We start from the raw sequence: 15,315 nt of genomic DNA on the forward strand, positions 1-15,315 counted from the left end.
TGTCACTGATGCGTTGTATAGTTCTTTTGGGCCTTTTCCCCCAGCATTGTCCCATCCATATCCGCGGCAGCAGGAATAATTAAGTCCTCCACAATAGTTTGGGGCTTGCCTGTCCTAGCCACTCGGTAGCTCACCATGTAAGACGCTACTAGCCCCTTCTTATTAATGGTATCTGTTGCTTTTATACATGTCTTACTAATTGAAGTCGTCTTAATTCTCGTTCAAAAAACTCCCGTGGTTTATCTTTCAAATTGGCATGTTTTGTTTCTAAATGTCTGCATAAGAGTGAAGGTTTCATCGAGTTGTGCGATAGTACTTTTGCACATATAACAAACACACTGTGGCTGAGGAAAGGCACTACTCCCAGTATAAGTGAACCCCAAATCAATGTAGTTCTCATCATATTTGCGCCTCTTTGATGGTCCAACGTCCCTGTCTGTTGTTCGTGCTTTCCCGGGTAAGGGGGCAGTAGCTCTTCGGCTGCATCAGATTCACAACTGTCAGTGTCCATGCTAGCTGGGCTAACAACAAATGTAGAATTACTGATGCTAGCATTGGATGTACTCGTGGAAGCAGAACAACTTGTGTCGTCGACATGTGCCGATGTAGTACTGCTGGTAGCAGGTGTAGTACTGCTGGTAGTAGCAGTACCTTACTTTTTTTTAACCCTTTATCAATTTTCGAGCAAACAGAATGAGCAGCAGCTACGTTTGGCTGCATACGGACCGTTAGTGGAATTCCTGCGAGAGAGTAATGGTTAATGTGATTGGATGTTAATTATTTGACTAGGCTACCTGTATTTGACATTGTGTTGTGATTTCGCTGAACACTAGATGGTTTAATTTTCTTTTTGGCAGTGAAACGAGGCCCCAATGTTTAGCCCCATTGGAAAATATAAATGGACAGTTTGAAAATGTGAAGACATAAAAATAAAAAATTAAATAGTATTATTTTTTGGTTTTAAAAGTGAATCACATGTTTATTTGCCATACCCCCGACAGCATTGCGCGTACCCCTGGGGGTATACCGGTTTGGGAATACCTGGCCTACACCATCACAAAAATCCATTGTTTATTTGAGCCAGGTCTAAAGAAGTAGCCTAGTGGTTAGAGCATTGGGCCAGTAACCGAAAGGTTGCTGGATTGAATCCCTGAGCTGACAAGGTAAAAATATGTAGTTCTGCCCCTGAACAAGGCAGTTAACCCACTGTTCCCCGGTAGGCCGTCATTGTAAGTAAGAATTTGTTCTTAACTGACTTGCCTAGTTAAATAAAGTTTAAATAAAAAAATACTCAGAGTTGTCCTTATGTTAGGCTCTGATCTGGCTGTGCCAAATGGCTGTGGGTTACACTAGTTAATTTAGCAGACAAGATTTGCTTAGAATTTCATGGCATTATTTTATAGTATGAAGAATACAGTTGGACATAGCTGAATAAAATATGAATCATATTTTCTCCTAATGACGTCTGAGGGAGTCCGCACATGCGACTATTCTGTATTGACCGGTTAACAAATGAACAGGTCCTCCTATGTACTTCATTTAGAGTTATTTATGCAACTTTAGGCTGTATGCTTTTATTGTTGTCAGAGTGATTAGAGGGACGATAGAGTGCTGAGTACCAGGCAGTTAGCAAGTTTGGTAGGCTACTAATGACCATCAGCAGCATCAGAGTTTGGAGAAGCCTAGTTATCCGCCGGTGTGGCAGTAATACGATCACCTTAACAGCCCTAGGTGCAACTCAATATTAGGAAGGTGTTTCCTAATGTTTTGTATACTCAGTGTATGTGGGTGCAGGAATAAAGCAATGGAGCAGCGTATCTGGTGTGCAAGCTTTTCTTTTTTTAAAGGATTATTATAATACTTTTTTATTTATTTTTCTCCCAATTTCACGATATTCATTGGTCGTTACAGTCTTGTCATGCGCAGGAGAGCAGGGATGTCTGAGAAGCGTGTTTAATCATATAGTCCACCAATACAAAAATGGCACAGACGAAAATCCCAAAAACTACGCTCACGATACTCAGCAACTCGTGCAAACGCACGGAGGAACAAACAAAGTTCCGACACTTTACATACACGTGCGTAAATCGTGAACACAACAAACATCAAATACAATCGAGCGCAATACACACAAGTCTAATCCCGCACGAACTAAGGCAGGCAACAGGTACCCTATATACACACAGAAATAAACGCAATTGAAACCAGGTGTGAAAAGAATCACAGACAAAACAACCAGAAAAGGAAAAAGGGATCGGTGGCGGCTAGTAAACCGGCGACGCCGACCACGGAGCGCCGCCCGAACAGGGAGAGGAGTTACCTTCGGTAGAAGTCGTGACAGTATCACACACTCTCCCCTGCAACCTGATCTCATAATTTGACCCCTTAATTCAGTGTGGTTACAGAGTTAATACCGCATGGTTACAGGGTTAAAACAGAAACAACTGAAAGGGTTAAGTTAATGTATTAATTCTGAATTGTTAAGGTTAGGCTTATGGTTTGGGGAAAGCTTAAAACAAAATAATTAAAAACAATGTGCTGTTCCCATTAAGTATCATCAAGTACCCTCCCTGCTTGCTAGAGAATTGTGAACTGCTCTGAGGCGTGTGAGCTTGAACAAAATGCTGTGTCATCATTTATAATTTTTTGGGGGTGAGTGCAGTTCCTCTTGCTGTTCATAGGTAAGCACCATGGTTTTGTAGTGGATGCAGTGGCAACCCGTCATTCAGGGCAGGTGGGGCAGAGCCCCACTTCTTTTGAGCCACTCATGTTTGTTTTGTTGGGGGGGGGGTTGCTGTTTTGCATGTTATTTTTGCAATAATACGTGTCACATATCAGTTTGTAAACAATGTAAAATAAAAATAAAAATCATTGAATTAATAAAGCTGCATACAAACGGTCTCTTTTTTGCTTTCTTTCAACAAGGCTGCTCCAAAATGCAGGTGTTTCAGCCTAGCTGAGTGCTTTCTGTGGTGTTGGGGCAGCCAGCGGAAAATACGGAGCTTAGGGGTTGGTAATGTTCCCTAGTTGCGCCAGGATTGGCTCAGTGTTCTGTCACTCATGGGGACACTACGGGTAGAGCTTGAAAATTCAAGCCCCTTGGGTGCTGCCATAGAGGTACATTTGAAGAGCCCTTACCAAGAAGTCTCAAGGTCATTGGCCACAGATAAAATTACGTCAAATCACGTTATATCTACAGTAGCTTTGATTGGACTGATGTCAACGTCATACTTTCAAAATCGTGGCTAGCGGTCATCATCATGAATCAAGTCAACAATCTACCGACAAATCCTTTTTAATCCTTGTCATATGAAAAGAAATAATGAAGAGAAATGATAGATAAAATGTATCAGTGCTAATCGGCCATTGGACATAAATATTACACAACAAAAGTTTGAAATTGTAAATTCAACAATGAGTGGTTTGGAAGGAATCAGTGACTAACTGCAAGCATTGCAAAGCAATCACTAGCCTGCTATTCAGTAAAGTGGTTGTGTGGTCCCAAGTCTGGGTTTAAGGGTCTCTTTTCCAAGCTTAAAATTATAAACATTCAGCATTGGCCATGCTGTCAATCCAGCATGATTTCTGCCCCACTCAAACAACCGTTAACTTCTCTGGGATAGGTGGGACGGTAGCGTCCCACTTGGCCAAAATCCAGAAAGAATGTAGCGCGCCAAATTCAAATATATTACTATAAAACTCTATCTTTCATGAAATCACACATGAAAGACACCAAATTAAAGCTACACATGTTGTGAATCCAGCCAACATGTCTGATTTCAAAAAGGATTTATGGGGAAAGCACACCAAACAATTATGTTAGCTCAGTACATAGGCACAGAAAAACACAGCCATTTTCCCAGCAAAAGATAGTAGTCACAAAAAGCAGAAATAGAGATAAAATGTATCACTAACCTTTGATGATCTTCATCAGATGACACTCATAGGACATCATGTTACACAATACATTTATGTTTTGTTCGATAATGTGCATATTTATATCCACAAATCTCGGTTTACATTGGCGCCATGTTCAGAAATGCCTCCAAAATATCCGGAGTAATTGCAGAGAGCCACGTCAAATAACAGAAATACTCATCATAAACTTTGATGAAAGATACATGTTTTACACAGAATTAAAGATACACTTGTTCTTAATGCAACCGCTGTGTCAGATAAAAAAAAAACTTTACGTAAAAAGCACACCATGCAATAATCTGAGACGGCGCTCAGATTTAACAAAATTTCTCCGCCATGTTGGAGTCAACAGAAATACGTAATTACATCATATATATTCCCTTACCTTTGATTATGTTCATAAGAATGCACTGCCAGGAATCCTAGTTCCACAATAAATCGTTGTTTTGTTCGATAATGTCCATTACTTATGTCCAATTAGCTACTTTTGCTAGCATGTATAGTACACGTGTCCAAACGCTCGCGCAGATGCAGGCAAACTTCGGACAAAAACTTCAAAAAGTTATATTACAAGTCGAATAAACTGGTCAAACTTAGTAGAGAATCAATCTTCAGGATGTTGTTATCATATATATCGAATAACGTTCCAACCGGAGCATTTCTTCATGTCTGTATAAGTAATGGAACGCAAGGCGATATCATGAGGAAAGCGCGTGAGCAAGAACTGGCAATCTGCCAGACCAATGACTGAAACACCTCCCATCTGGCCCCACATCACACTAGAGGCTTCATTCAGCGTTCTACAGACTGTTGACATCTAGTGGAAGGCGTAGGAAGTGCAAACAGATCCATATATTACAGGGAATTGAATAGGCGATGACTTTAACATCGACCAGTCTCAGAATTCTCACTTCCTGTTTGGATTTTTTCTCATGTTTTTGCCTGCCATATGAGTTATGTTATACTCACAGACATAATTCAAACAGTTTTAGAAACTTCAGAGTGTGTTCTATCCAATAGTAATAATAATATGCATATATTAGTATCTGGGACAGAGTAGGAGGCAGTTCACTATGGGCACGCAATTCATCCAAAAGTGAAAATGCTGCCCCCTATATCAAAGAAGTTAACTCCGAACTGGGAAATCTGACTTCAGTGAGTTCAAGACACCTGGGAACTCGGGAATAAAAGAGTTTCGACTGGGAAAATACGTTTTGAATTCGGAATTGTAAATTTGGCAACTTGGGCCTCTTTCTAGAGCTACCACCTGAAGATCACTTACGTCATCATGATTTCACTTCGTTTTTTTCCGAGTTCCCAGTTGTTTTGAAAGCACCAGAAATCAAGAGAATGCCAGACTTTGATGACAAAGTTTGATGACAAATTTGCCCACAAAGGACCGCCGCGCCACCTTCCTGTTCAAGTGAGCACAGCACAACAAGGTTAGCCCAAAAATGTCTTGCATGCTGCTGCATAAATGATGTAATATGCCAGGGAGATATGGATACTGTAGCTAAGAATGTAATAGTAAGTGTATGTTGTGTAGTAAACTGTTAGAAGCCCATGTGCCTCACCCTAATAATTTGGTCAATTTTTTCCTCTTAATTTTGCCTACTGTTCTGACTTGGTGGTGCACATGTAGCCTATAACCTGTTTTAGAGAAATGTAATCATTGAATATTGTAAGAGCTTTCATTGTCTGCTTATATGACCACTTTATTTATCCTATGGTTCTGACTTGGTGTACAGGGAGAACACTGTAAGAACAGCCCATGTTCTGAATTCTGTCACTGTATATTTCAAAAGTGCTGAACAAATAGTTATATTGACTATGTCCGTCGTAGCTCGCTTATTAATGTCCTAATCGAAATTACGGCCCCTTATGTACTTGTCGTCCTCTTATGCCATAGTTTGTACATCTCAATTGTCAGTAGAAACCACATTTGTTTAAGCAAGTCAGCCATATCAGCTATGTTTTTTTAAAGGCAGTAAATGAGTATGAATTAACTGTTTCGCTGCCAGACAAAGCTCCGCTGATAGCCATGTGTGGCAGTGGTAAGATATTGGGACTGCTGTTGGGACAGCTTTATGTAGAACCTAACAGTTTGTAGGCACCGTTTGTCACCGTTATAGTGCAATTCATGTATTGTTTAGTGTTGTGTTGTATAGTGAGTTTGCTGGCAGGCATCCCCCCCAAAAATGTGGTTTGCCCCACCAAGATTTACAGTTGAAGTCAGAAGTTTACATACACCTTATCCGAATACATTTAAACTCAGTTTTTCACAATTCCTGACAATTTATCTGAGTAAAAATGCCCTGTCCTAGGTCAGTTAGGATCACCACTTTATTTTAAGAATGTGAAATGTCAGAATAATAGTAGAGAGAATGATTTATTTCAGGTTTTATTTCTTTCATCACATTCCCAGTGGGTCAGAAGTTTACATACACTCAATTACTATTTGGTAGCATTGCCTTTAAATTGTTTAACTTGGGTCAAACGTTCCGGGTAGCCTTCCACAAGCTTCCCACAATAAGTTGGGTGAATTTTGGCCCATTCCTCCTGACAGAGCTGGTGTAACTGAGGCAGGTTTGTAGGCCTCCTTGCTCGCACAGGCTTTTTCAGTTCTGCCAACAAATTTTCTATAGAATTGAGGTCAGGGCTTTGTGATGGCCACTCCAATACGTTGACTTTGTTGTCCTTAAGCCAATTTGCCACAACTTTGGAAGCATGCTTGGGGTCATTGTCCTTTTGGAAGACCCATTTGCGACCAAGCTTTATTAACTTCCTGACTGATGTCTTGAGATGTTGCTTCAATATATCCACATAATTTTACTTCTTCATGATGCCATCTATTTTGTGAAGTGCACCAGTCCCTCCTGCAGCAAAGCACCCCCACAACATGATGCCGCCACCCCCGTGCTTCACGGTTGGGATGGTGTTTTCGGCTTGCAAGCCTCCCCCTTTTTCCTCCAAACATAACGATGGTCATTATGACCAAACAGTTCTATTTTTGTTTCATCAGACCAGAGGACATTTCTCCAAAAAGTATGATCTTTGTCCCCATGTGCAGTTGCAAACCGTAGTCTGGCTATTTTTTATGGCGGTTTTGGAGCAGTGGCTTCTTCCTTGCTGATCGGCCTTTCAGGTTACATCGATATAGGACTTGTTTTACTGTGGATATAGATACTTTTGTACCTGTTTCCTCCAGCATCTTCACAAGGTCCTTTGCTGTTGTTCTAGGATTGATTTGCACTTTTCGCACCAAAGTACGTTCATCTCTAGGAGACAGAACGCGTCTCCTTCCTGAGCGGTATGATGACTGTGTGGTCCCATGGTGTTTATACTTGCATACTATTGTTCGTACAGATGAACGTGGTACCTTCAGGCGTTTGTAAATTGCTCCAAAGGATGAACCAGACTTGTGGAGGTCTACAATTTTTTTTCTGAGGTCTTGGCTGATTTCTTTTGATTTTCCAATGATGTCAAGCAAAGAGGCACTGAGTTTGAAGGTAGGCCTTGAAATACATCCACAGGTACAATTGACTGAAATTATGTCAATTAGCCTATCAGAAGCTTCTAAAGCCATGACATAATTTTCTCGAATTTGCCAAGCTGTTTAAAGGCACAGTCAACTTAGTGTATGTAAACTTCTGGAATTGTGATACAGTGAATTATAAGTGAAATAATCTGCCTGTAAACAATTTTTTGAAAAATTACTTGTGTCATGCACAAAGTAGATGTCCTAACCAACTTGCCAAACCTATAGTTTGTTAACAAGACATTTGTGGAGTGGCTGAAAACGAGTTTTAATTAATGACTCCAACATAAGAGTATGTAAACTTCTGACTTCAACTGTACATGCTAATATTACCACTGAGTTGATGCAAGCTTTGACTGGAATCCAGTGGAGTGTGCGAAGGAGCGAAGTGACATGAGAGAACTTGGGAAGGTTGAAAACCAGGCGGGCTGCAACGTACTGGATATGTTGCAGGGGTTTGATGGCACAACCTAAAACACAAAACCACATCTACACTGGAGTTGCTCACCAAGACAACATTGAATGGTCTAGTTACAGTTTTGAATATTGTACAATCCAGCTGTGCAAAGCTCTTAGAGACTTACCCCTAAAGACTCACAGCTGTAATCGCTGCCAAAGGTCCTTCTATAAAGTTTTGACTCAGGGGTGTGAATACTTATGTTAAGGAGCTACGTATTTCTGTATTTCATTTTCAATAAATTTGCAAAATGTTCTAAAAATGTGTTTTCACTTTAACCCATTTTAAATTCATGCTGTAACACAACAAATGTGGAATAAGTCAAAGGGTTTGAATATTTTCTGAAAACACTGTATATCGACATCCTCGAGGACTTTCTTGTGACCAACCTGCACTCTCCAGTCTCTCCCTTGTCAAGGATCTCCCTTCTCTCTCATTACTGACATCCACATAAGGAATTACTCTGTGACGAGCACAGACAAATAACACTGGAGTACAACTTCATGATAAAGCCAAATAATACTGTAGCATGATAAAACAGATGACTAGCCAGACATTCGGTTAAAGGTCTGCTTACAGAAAGTAATGAATGTTCTTTCCTCTGTGATAAAATATATCCATCAGCTAGGTGCCTTAATAACGAAGCAGAGAAATTCCATTACAGCTTTTGCATATTGTAAAATTTGTCTTATGAGTATAGACAGGTAAGCTTGGTTTATTTGTCAAACTGGTCTGTGGGAATGTATGGCCCGTTATGATAAATTCCTAACTCATTGTGTTGAATCTTTCTCTTGCTATTTGTCTTTAAACCTGCTGTTTGTATTTCGCTTACAACATCTATGTCGAGGTGAATTGCTTTGAGGGGCGTCAAGGACCATCCACACACAACAGTATGTCAAAGTGGTTAAATTTGCTTACAAAAGTGCACTTAAAGTCCATTGGAATGCAGTTATAATTGTTGAGAGGTGAGGTCTCTTAGCTACAGCAAAGACCTTGTTCTGGAATTGCTTTGCATGCCTTTACTCAGCCATGGATCAGGACAGAGTGGAGGAGGATTGGGGTACGGGTTGGAGTGAGCTGGTATTCTGTCATAACACTGCTTGTGCTCGGGTTATGCCTTTGAGATAAGCTGTGACCCCATTAGCTTTCATTATAAAGACTGTTTCCAATCACATAGAGCCATTCAGCTTATAGTATGGAGCTTTGTCTCTGTTGTCATCAACAGCCAATCGGCTGCCTTACCTGTGATGTCATTCCACAAAGGCCCAAATGTCCCGCTGTTTTTGTAAACTAATCCAAATGAGTGATTAGGATTTTTATTCTGATCCCATTAGCTGTTTAAGAAGCAGCAGCTATTCTTCCTGGGGTCCACACAAAACATAGAACATGAACAAATACAGAACACTAATGGACTGGGACAACAAGTGTGAAATCGGCTAAGTCATTTCACAAATGCCCAAATGTCCCTCTGTTTTTGTAAACTAGGCCTAATCCAAATGAGTGTGAAATCTGCTAAGTGATAGGTGTATGTATGGGCATACACCATATTAAAACATTTCGTAATTTCTATTCGTTTTCAAGAATATCCTTGTCCATATGAATTAAAGCACACCTATATTCAATTTCTATTTTCAAATCAAATCATATCAAAGTGTATTTGTCATGTGCGCTGAATACAACAGGTGTAGACCTTACAGTGAAATGCTTACTTACAGGCTCTAACCAGCAGTGCAAAAAAGGTATTAGGTGAACAATAGGTAAGTAAAGAAATAAAAACAACAGTAAAAAGACAGTGAAAAATAACAGTAGCGAGGCTATATACAGTAGCGAGGATATAACAGTAGCAAGGCTATATACAGGCACCGGGCTGATTGAGGTAGTACGTACATGTAGATATGGTTAAAGTGACTATGTATATATGATGAACAGAGAGTAGGAGTAGTGTAAAAGAGGGATTGGCGGGTGGTGCGTGGCGGGACACAATGCAGATAGCCCGGTTAGCCAATGTGCGGGGGGCACTGGTTGGTCGGGCCAATTGAGGTAGTACGTACATGTAGATATGGTTAAAGTGACTATGCATATATGATAAACAGAGAGTAGAAGCAGCGTAAAAGAGGGGTTTGGGGGGGGGCACAAAATGCAAATAGTCCGGTTAGCCATTTGATTACCTGTTCAGGAGTCTTATGGCTTGGGGGTAAAAACTGTTGAGAAGCCTTTTTGTCCTAGACTTGGCACTCCGATACCGCTTGCCATGCGGTAGTAGAGAGAACAGTCTATGACTGGGGTGGCTGGGGTCTTTGACAATTTTTCGGGCCTTCCTCTGACACCGCCTGGTGTGGAGGTCCTGGATGGCGGGCAGCTTAGCCCCAGTAATGTACTGGGCCGTACACACTACCCTCTGTAGTGCCTTGCGGTCGGAGGCCGAGCAATTACCGTACCAGGCAGTGATGCAACCAGTCAGGATGCTCTCGATGTTGCAGCTGTAGAACCTTTTGAGGATCTGAGGACCCATGCCACATTTTTTTTGTTTCCTGAGGGGGAATAGGCTTTCTTGTGCCCTCTTCACGACTGTCTTGGTTTGTTTGGAACATTCTAGTTTGTTGGTGATGTGGACACCAAGGAACTTGAAGCTCTCAACCTGTTCCACTACAGCCCCGTCGATGAGAATGGGGGTGTGCTTGGTCCTCCTTTTCCTGTAGTCCACAATGATCTCCTTAGTCTTGGTTACGTTGAGGGATAGGTTGTTATTCTGGCACCACCCGGCCAGGTCTCTGACCTCCTCCCTATAGGCTGTCTCGTCGTTGTCGGTGATCAGGCCTACCACTGTTGTGTGTCGTCTGCAAACTTAATGATGGTGTTGGAGTCGTGCCTGGCCATGCAGTCGTGGGTGAACAGGGAGTACAGGAGGGGACTGAGCACGCACCTCTGGGGAGCTCCAGTGTTGAGGATCAGCATGGCAGATGTGTTGCTACCTACCCTCACCACCTGGGGGCAGCCCGTCAGGAAGTCCAGTTGCAGAGGGATGTGTTTAGTCCCAGGATCCTTAGCTTAGTGATGAGCTTTGAGGGTACTATGGTGTTGAACGCTGAGCTGTAGTCAATGAATAGCATTCTCACATAGGTGTTCCTTTTGTCCAGGTGGGAAAGGGCAGTGTGGAGTGCAATAGAGATTGCATCATCTGTGGATCTGTTGTTTGCAGTGGAAACCATGATATGGCTATGCCCATTATATAACAGACCTCTGTTCAAATGCATGTGTATTTGATTATGTGTTATTTAAAAACTTATTTTATGTGTATTTGAGTATTATCAAATAATGTGGCCCGAATCAACCTCTTCTATTTCAATATTCAACTTCTTCTGTTTTCAAGTAACAAATATCCAAGTGTCTTGAGTGGCCCAGAGCCCGGACTTAAACCCGATCGAACATCTCTGGAGAGACCTGAAAATAGCTGTGCAGAAACGCTCCCCATCCAACCTGACAGAGCTTGAGAGGATCTGCAGAGATGAAAGGGAGAAACTCCCCAAATACAGGTGTGGCACGATTGTAGCGTCATACCCAAGCAGACTCGAGACTGTAATCGCTGTCAAAGGTGCTTCAACAAAGTACTGAGTAAAGGGTGTGAATACTTACAGTATGTAAATGTAATATTTCAGTTTTTTATAATTACATTTTTTGCTAAAATGTCTAAAAATCTGTTTTTGCTTTGTCATTATGCGGTAGTCTGTGTAGATTGATGAGGGGAAAAACGGTTCAATAATTTTAGAATAAGGCTGTAATGTAACAAAATGTGGGAAAAAAGTAAAGGGGTCTGAATACTTTTGGAATGCACTGTACACTGGAGTGTCTTACCAAGGCAACATGGGATGTTCCTGAGTGGCCTATTTACAGTTTTGATTTAAAGGTGACTCAAACATGTATTGACACAGGGGTGTGAATACTTATGTAAATGAGATATTTCTGTATTTCATTTTCAAGAAATTTGCTAACATTTCTAAAAACATGTTTTCAATTGATCGTTATTGGGTATTGTGCGTAGATGGGTGAGATATTTTATTTTTTATCCACTTTGAATTCAGGCTGTAGTACAACATCTGGAATACATCAAGGGGTATGAATACTTTCTGAAGGCATTGTATGGTATTAACATAACACAGGAACAGGCATTTTTACATCAGTGTGTTTTGACGTTATCTACTTGTCGTAGCATCACAAAATGGAGCCAAGGAGAGGGAGGCTGATGAGAGCCACAGCTCATACGCACTGGGCCACCCACATGGCAAATCTAGATTAAAAGTGGATAAGCCGACAGAGAGAGAGAGAGAGAGAGAGAGATTTAGTTAGAGAGGGTGTGTATGTGTGAGTGAGAGAGAGAGAACCAGAGAGAGAGGGAGATAGAAATATAGATAGAGAGATGTAGCGATAGAGGGGGGAGAGACAGATAGCTCAACTTGATTAAGGTTGAAAGGCAAGCTTTAGTGAAACAGTGTCCGCAGGGTACGCAGAGTGGAGAGGCGGTATGTATATGTGTGCGAGCCTGTGCGTAAATGTGTGTGTGTTCTGGATTGGGTAGATAAAGCTTGAGAGAGATGCGGGCAGTCCGCCAGCTAGCTGTAACAGGGGGCAGATGGTCCATTGGTGTACAGCTGGGGATAACAGGGGGCACATGGGCCATGGGTGTACAGCCGGGGATAACAGGGGGCACATGGGCCATGGATGTACAGCTGGGGATAACAGGGAGAAGATGGGCCATGGGTGTACAGCTGCGGGTAACAGGGAGAAGATGTCCCTGGGTGTACAGCTTGGGGTAACAGGGAGAAGATGGCCCTTGGTGTACAGCTGGGGGTAACAGGGCAGATGGGCCATGGGTGTACAGCTGTGTGCTCGCTCCACCAGCCCCAGGGAGAAGTCTGTCAAAGGCCTATGAAATCGCTCCCCTTTAAAATGCAGCCCCAACAGACTTTCCATGCAAAGTATCTCCTCAACTAATTGATCCTCTTACTTTGGCTGTAGTTATACAGTAGTCGTGTCTTTGAAGATTGCAGGCAATATGTTCTTAGCTATAGGATGGATGGTCTTTTTGACTCTCTCACAATTTCTGTTTAGTTGAAAATCAATAGTCAGTGGCAAATATTTATGCATTGTTATCTGTAGATCACTAATGGTGACAAGGCTTCAGACTAGGCATGTATAAGAGCCATCATGTTCCCTGATTGGACCATTCATGTATTAGAGCCATCATGTTCCCTGATGGGATCATTCTGTGTTAACATGGATCGCCTGGGTAGTGGTCAGTAAGTTAATTTTGTTTTGAAACCCACTGAAATTTGAAGGTAGTACCTGAACTTGTCCAACTGGAACAAGTTTTTCATTGCAGACCATTTTCCTACAGTGTGCCATGCTGAACACTACCCTGGTGAGTGAAGTGACCTTCTCTATACATGTGTAAGTAATGTGTTGGCATGGTGCGGTTCAACATACATGACTTGTCTGGCATCAAGAAGCCAATATGAGTCATAATCCCCTTTCATTTCATGCCTCCAAACTCTAGTGGCATATTAATGTTGACATGGCTCAATACCAGAGTACATTTTCTATTGACACGGAAAACAGCAAGATACATGAAACACTAGCAAGTATGTTATTAGGCATTCTGTCAACTGAGACATTCTACAACATGTCACTACTCTGTTGAACACTTTTTGATGAGTCATACAGTCCATTGATTTAGGTAAATCCATTGGTGATTTGTATGTAAACAGACTTTGTTCTATAGATTTTCTGTGCATTTTACTATGTCAATCTATGTGTTTGATAAAATGAATGATAAGTATTTTCTGCTTGGTGTCAGTCAGAGAAAAGAGAAAAGCTCTCGTTATTGACTCTAGACCTATTACATTACACTGCCAGTAGCTGGAATAAAAAGGAGGAATTCTCCACACAGAGGATGGAATCAAAAATTGATATGGTCTTCAACAGCTGGTGAATTGCCATACACTACTGTAAATTGAAGCCTTTTATTTCGCCATAACGGCCCTATACCATCATTGGGTATAAAATACCAATGATTCACTAGTAAATAAATTGGTAGCGTTGCGCTGCAAAGTACCTTCTTTAAGGGCATAATGGTACATAATGTTTTCAATTGCCATTTTTCACGCTCTTGCTGCTTCTTTTAACCTTTAAAGACATCCCTTTTATGGAGATACAGACATTACCTCTTAGCCTTTCACTGTCAAACACTCTGCATATGTTATGTACTTCAGTGACTTGGCAGTAACTCATGAATATGAAATGTAACAGAAAAGCCAAATAGTCACTGCACTTTATGATAAAATAAACAGATTCCCAATAGTATCCTATTATTCTCAATAGCCACCTCAGCTAAGTGCTTCATACAGTAAAAATGCATCATCTTTCTATGCATTTATAAGCCTTCGACATGAATACCTTCAATATTTGTAGCAGCGGCTGAGATTCCACTCATAAAAGTGAAATTGCTCTTGGTGTTATTACTCTGTTGGCGAATGTTGATCTTGTTAACTTGATGCAAGTGTGACTGTGTGATATCTTACAGCTTTCTGTCTTTCTGTTTGTTGTTGTTTCAGCAGGATGGGATCCCAGGGAGTTTGCGGATAAAGGGTATGTCTCCATTTTTTTCTTCCTCTCTGTCACAGTGCTTGGGATTTTACTTTCATGAATATTATTGTTGAGTCGACTATGAAACTGTTATTGGAGAGTTGTGTAAAACGGTTGACAAAACTAAACAGGTAGATAACACTCATTTCCACTGAATGAACTCAGTGCTAAGTGGGGCTAAGGGCCCTTCCTAAGCTAATTGTTTTAAGATGGTTATACGATGGATCATTTAGCTATTTGATTTCGAATTTTAAGACCCCTTTAGGTATAAGTCAAACGTTTGGACACACCTACTCATTCAATGGTTTTTCTTTATTTTTACTATTTTCTACATTGTAGAATAATAGTGAAGACATCAAAACTATGAAATAGCACATATGGAATCATGTAGTAACCAGAAAAGTGTTAAACAATTTCAAATTTATTTTTTATTTGAGATTCTTCAAAGTAGCCACCCTTTGCCTTGATGACAGCTTTGCAAACGTTTGGCATTCTCTCAACCAGCATCACCTGGAATGCTTGTCCAACAGTCTTGAAGGAGTTCCCACATATGCTGAGCACTTGTTGGCTGATTTTCTTTCACACTGCGATCCAATTCATCCCAAACCATCTCAATTGGTGATTGTGGAGGCCAGGTCATCTAATGCAGCTCTCCATCACACTCCTTCTTGGTCAAATAGCCCTACACAGCCTGGAGGTGTGTTTTGGGTCATTGTCCTGTTGAAAAACAAATGATAATCCCACTAAGCTCAAACCAGATGGG

The 15,315-nt window shown here is 41.2% G+C and overlaps 1 protein-coding gene across 1 annotated transcript in view; it reads left to right on the forward strand.

The window, feature by feature from the left end:
- The window catches only part of LOC120048025 (follistatin-related protein 5-like), a 244,119-nt gene that overhangs the window by 37,715 nt on the left and 191,089 nt on the right, over positions 1-15,315 (forward strand). The window contains exon 3 of the mRNA XM_038993697.1: positions 14,525-14,555. Within this exon, the coding sequence (XP_038849625.1) occupies positions 14,525-14,555 (31 nt within the window). The remainder of the gene's footprint in view (positions 1-14,524; positions 14,556-15,315) is intronic.

The sequence above is a fragment of the Salvelinus namaycush genome, chromosome 5, assembly GCF_016432855.1.
Source record: "Salvelinus namaycush isolate Seneca chromosome 5, SaNama_1.0, whole genome shotgun sequence".
Taxonomy (NCBI): Eukaryota; Metazoa; Chordata; class Actinopteri; order Salmoniformes; family Salmonidae; genus Salvelinus; species Salvelinus namaycush.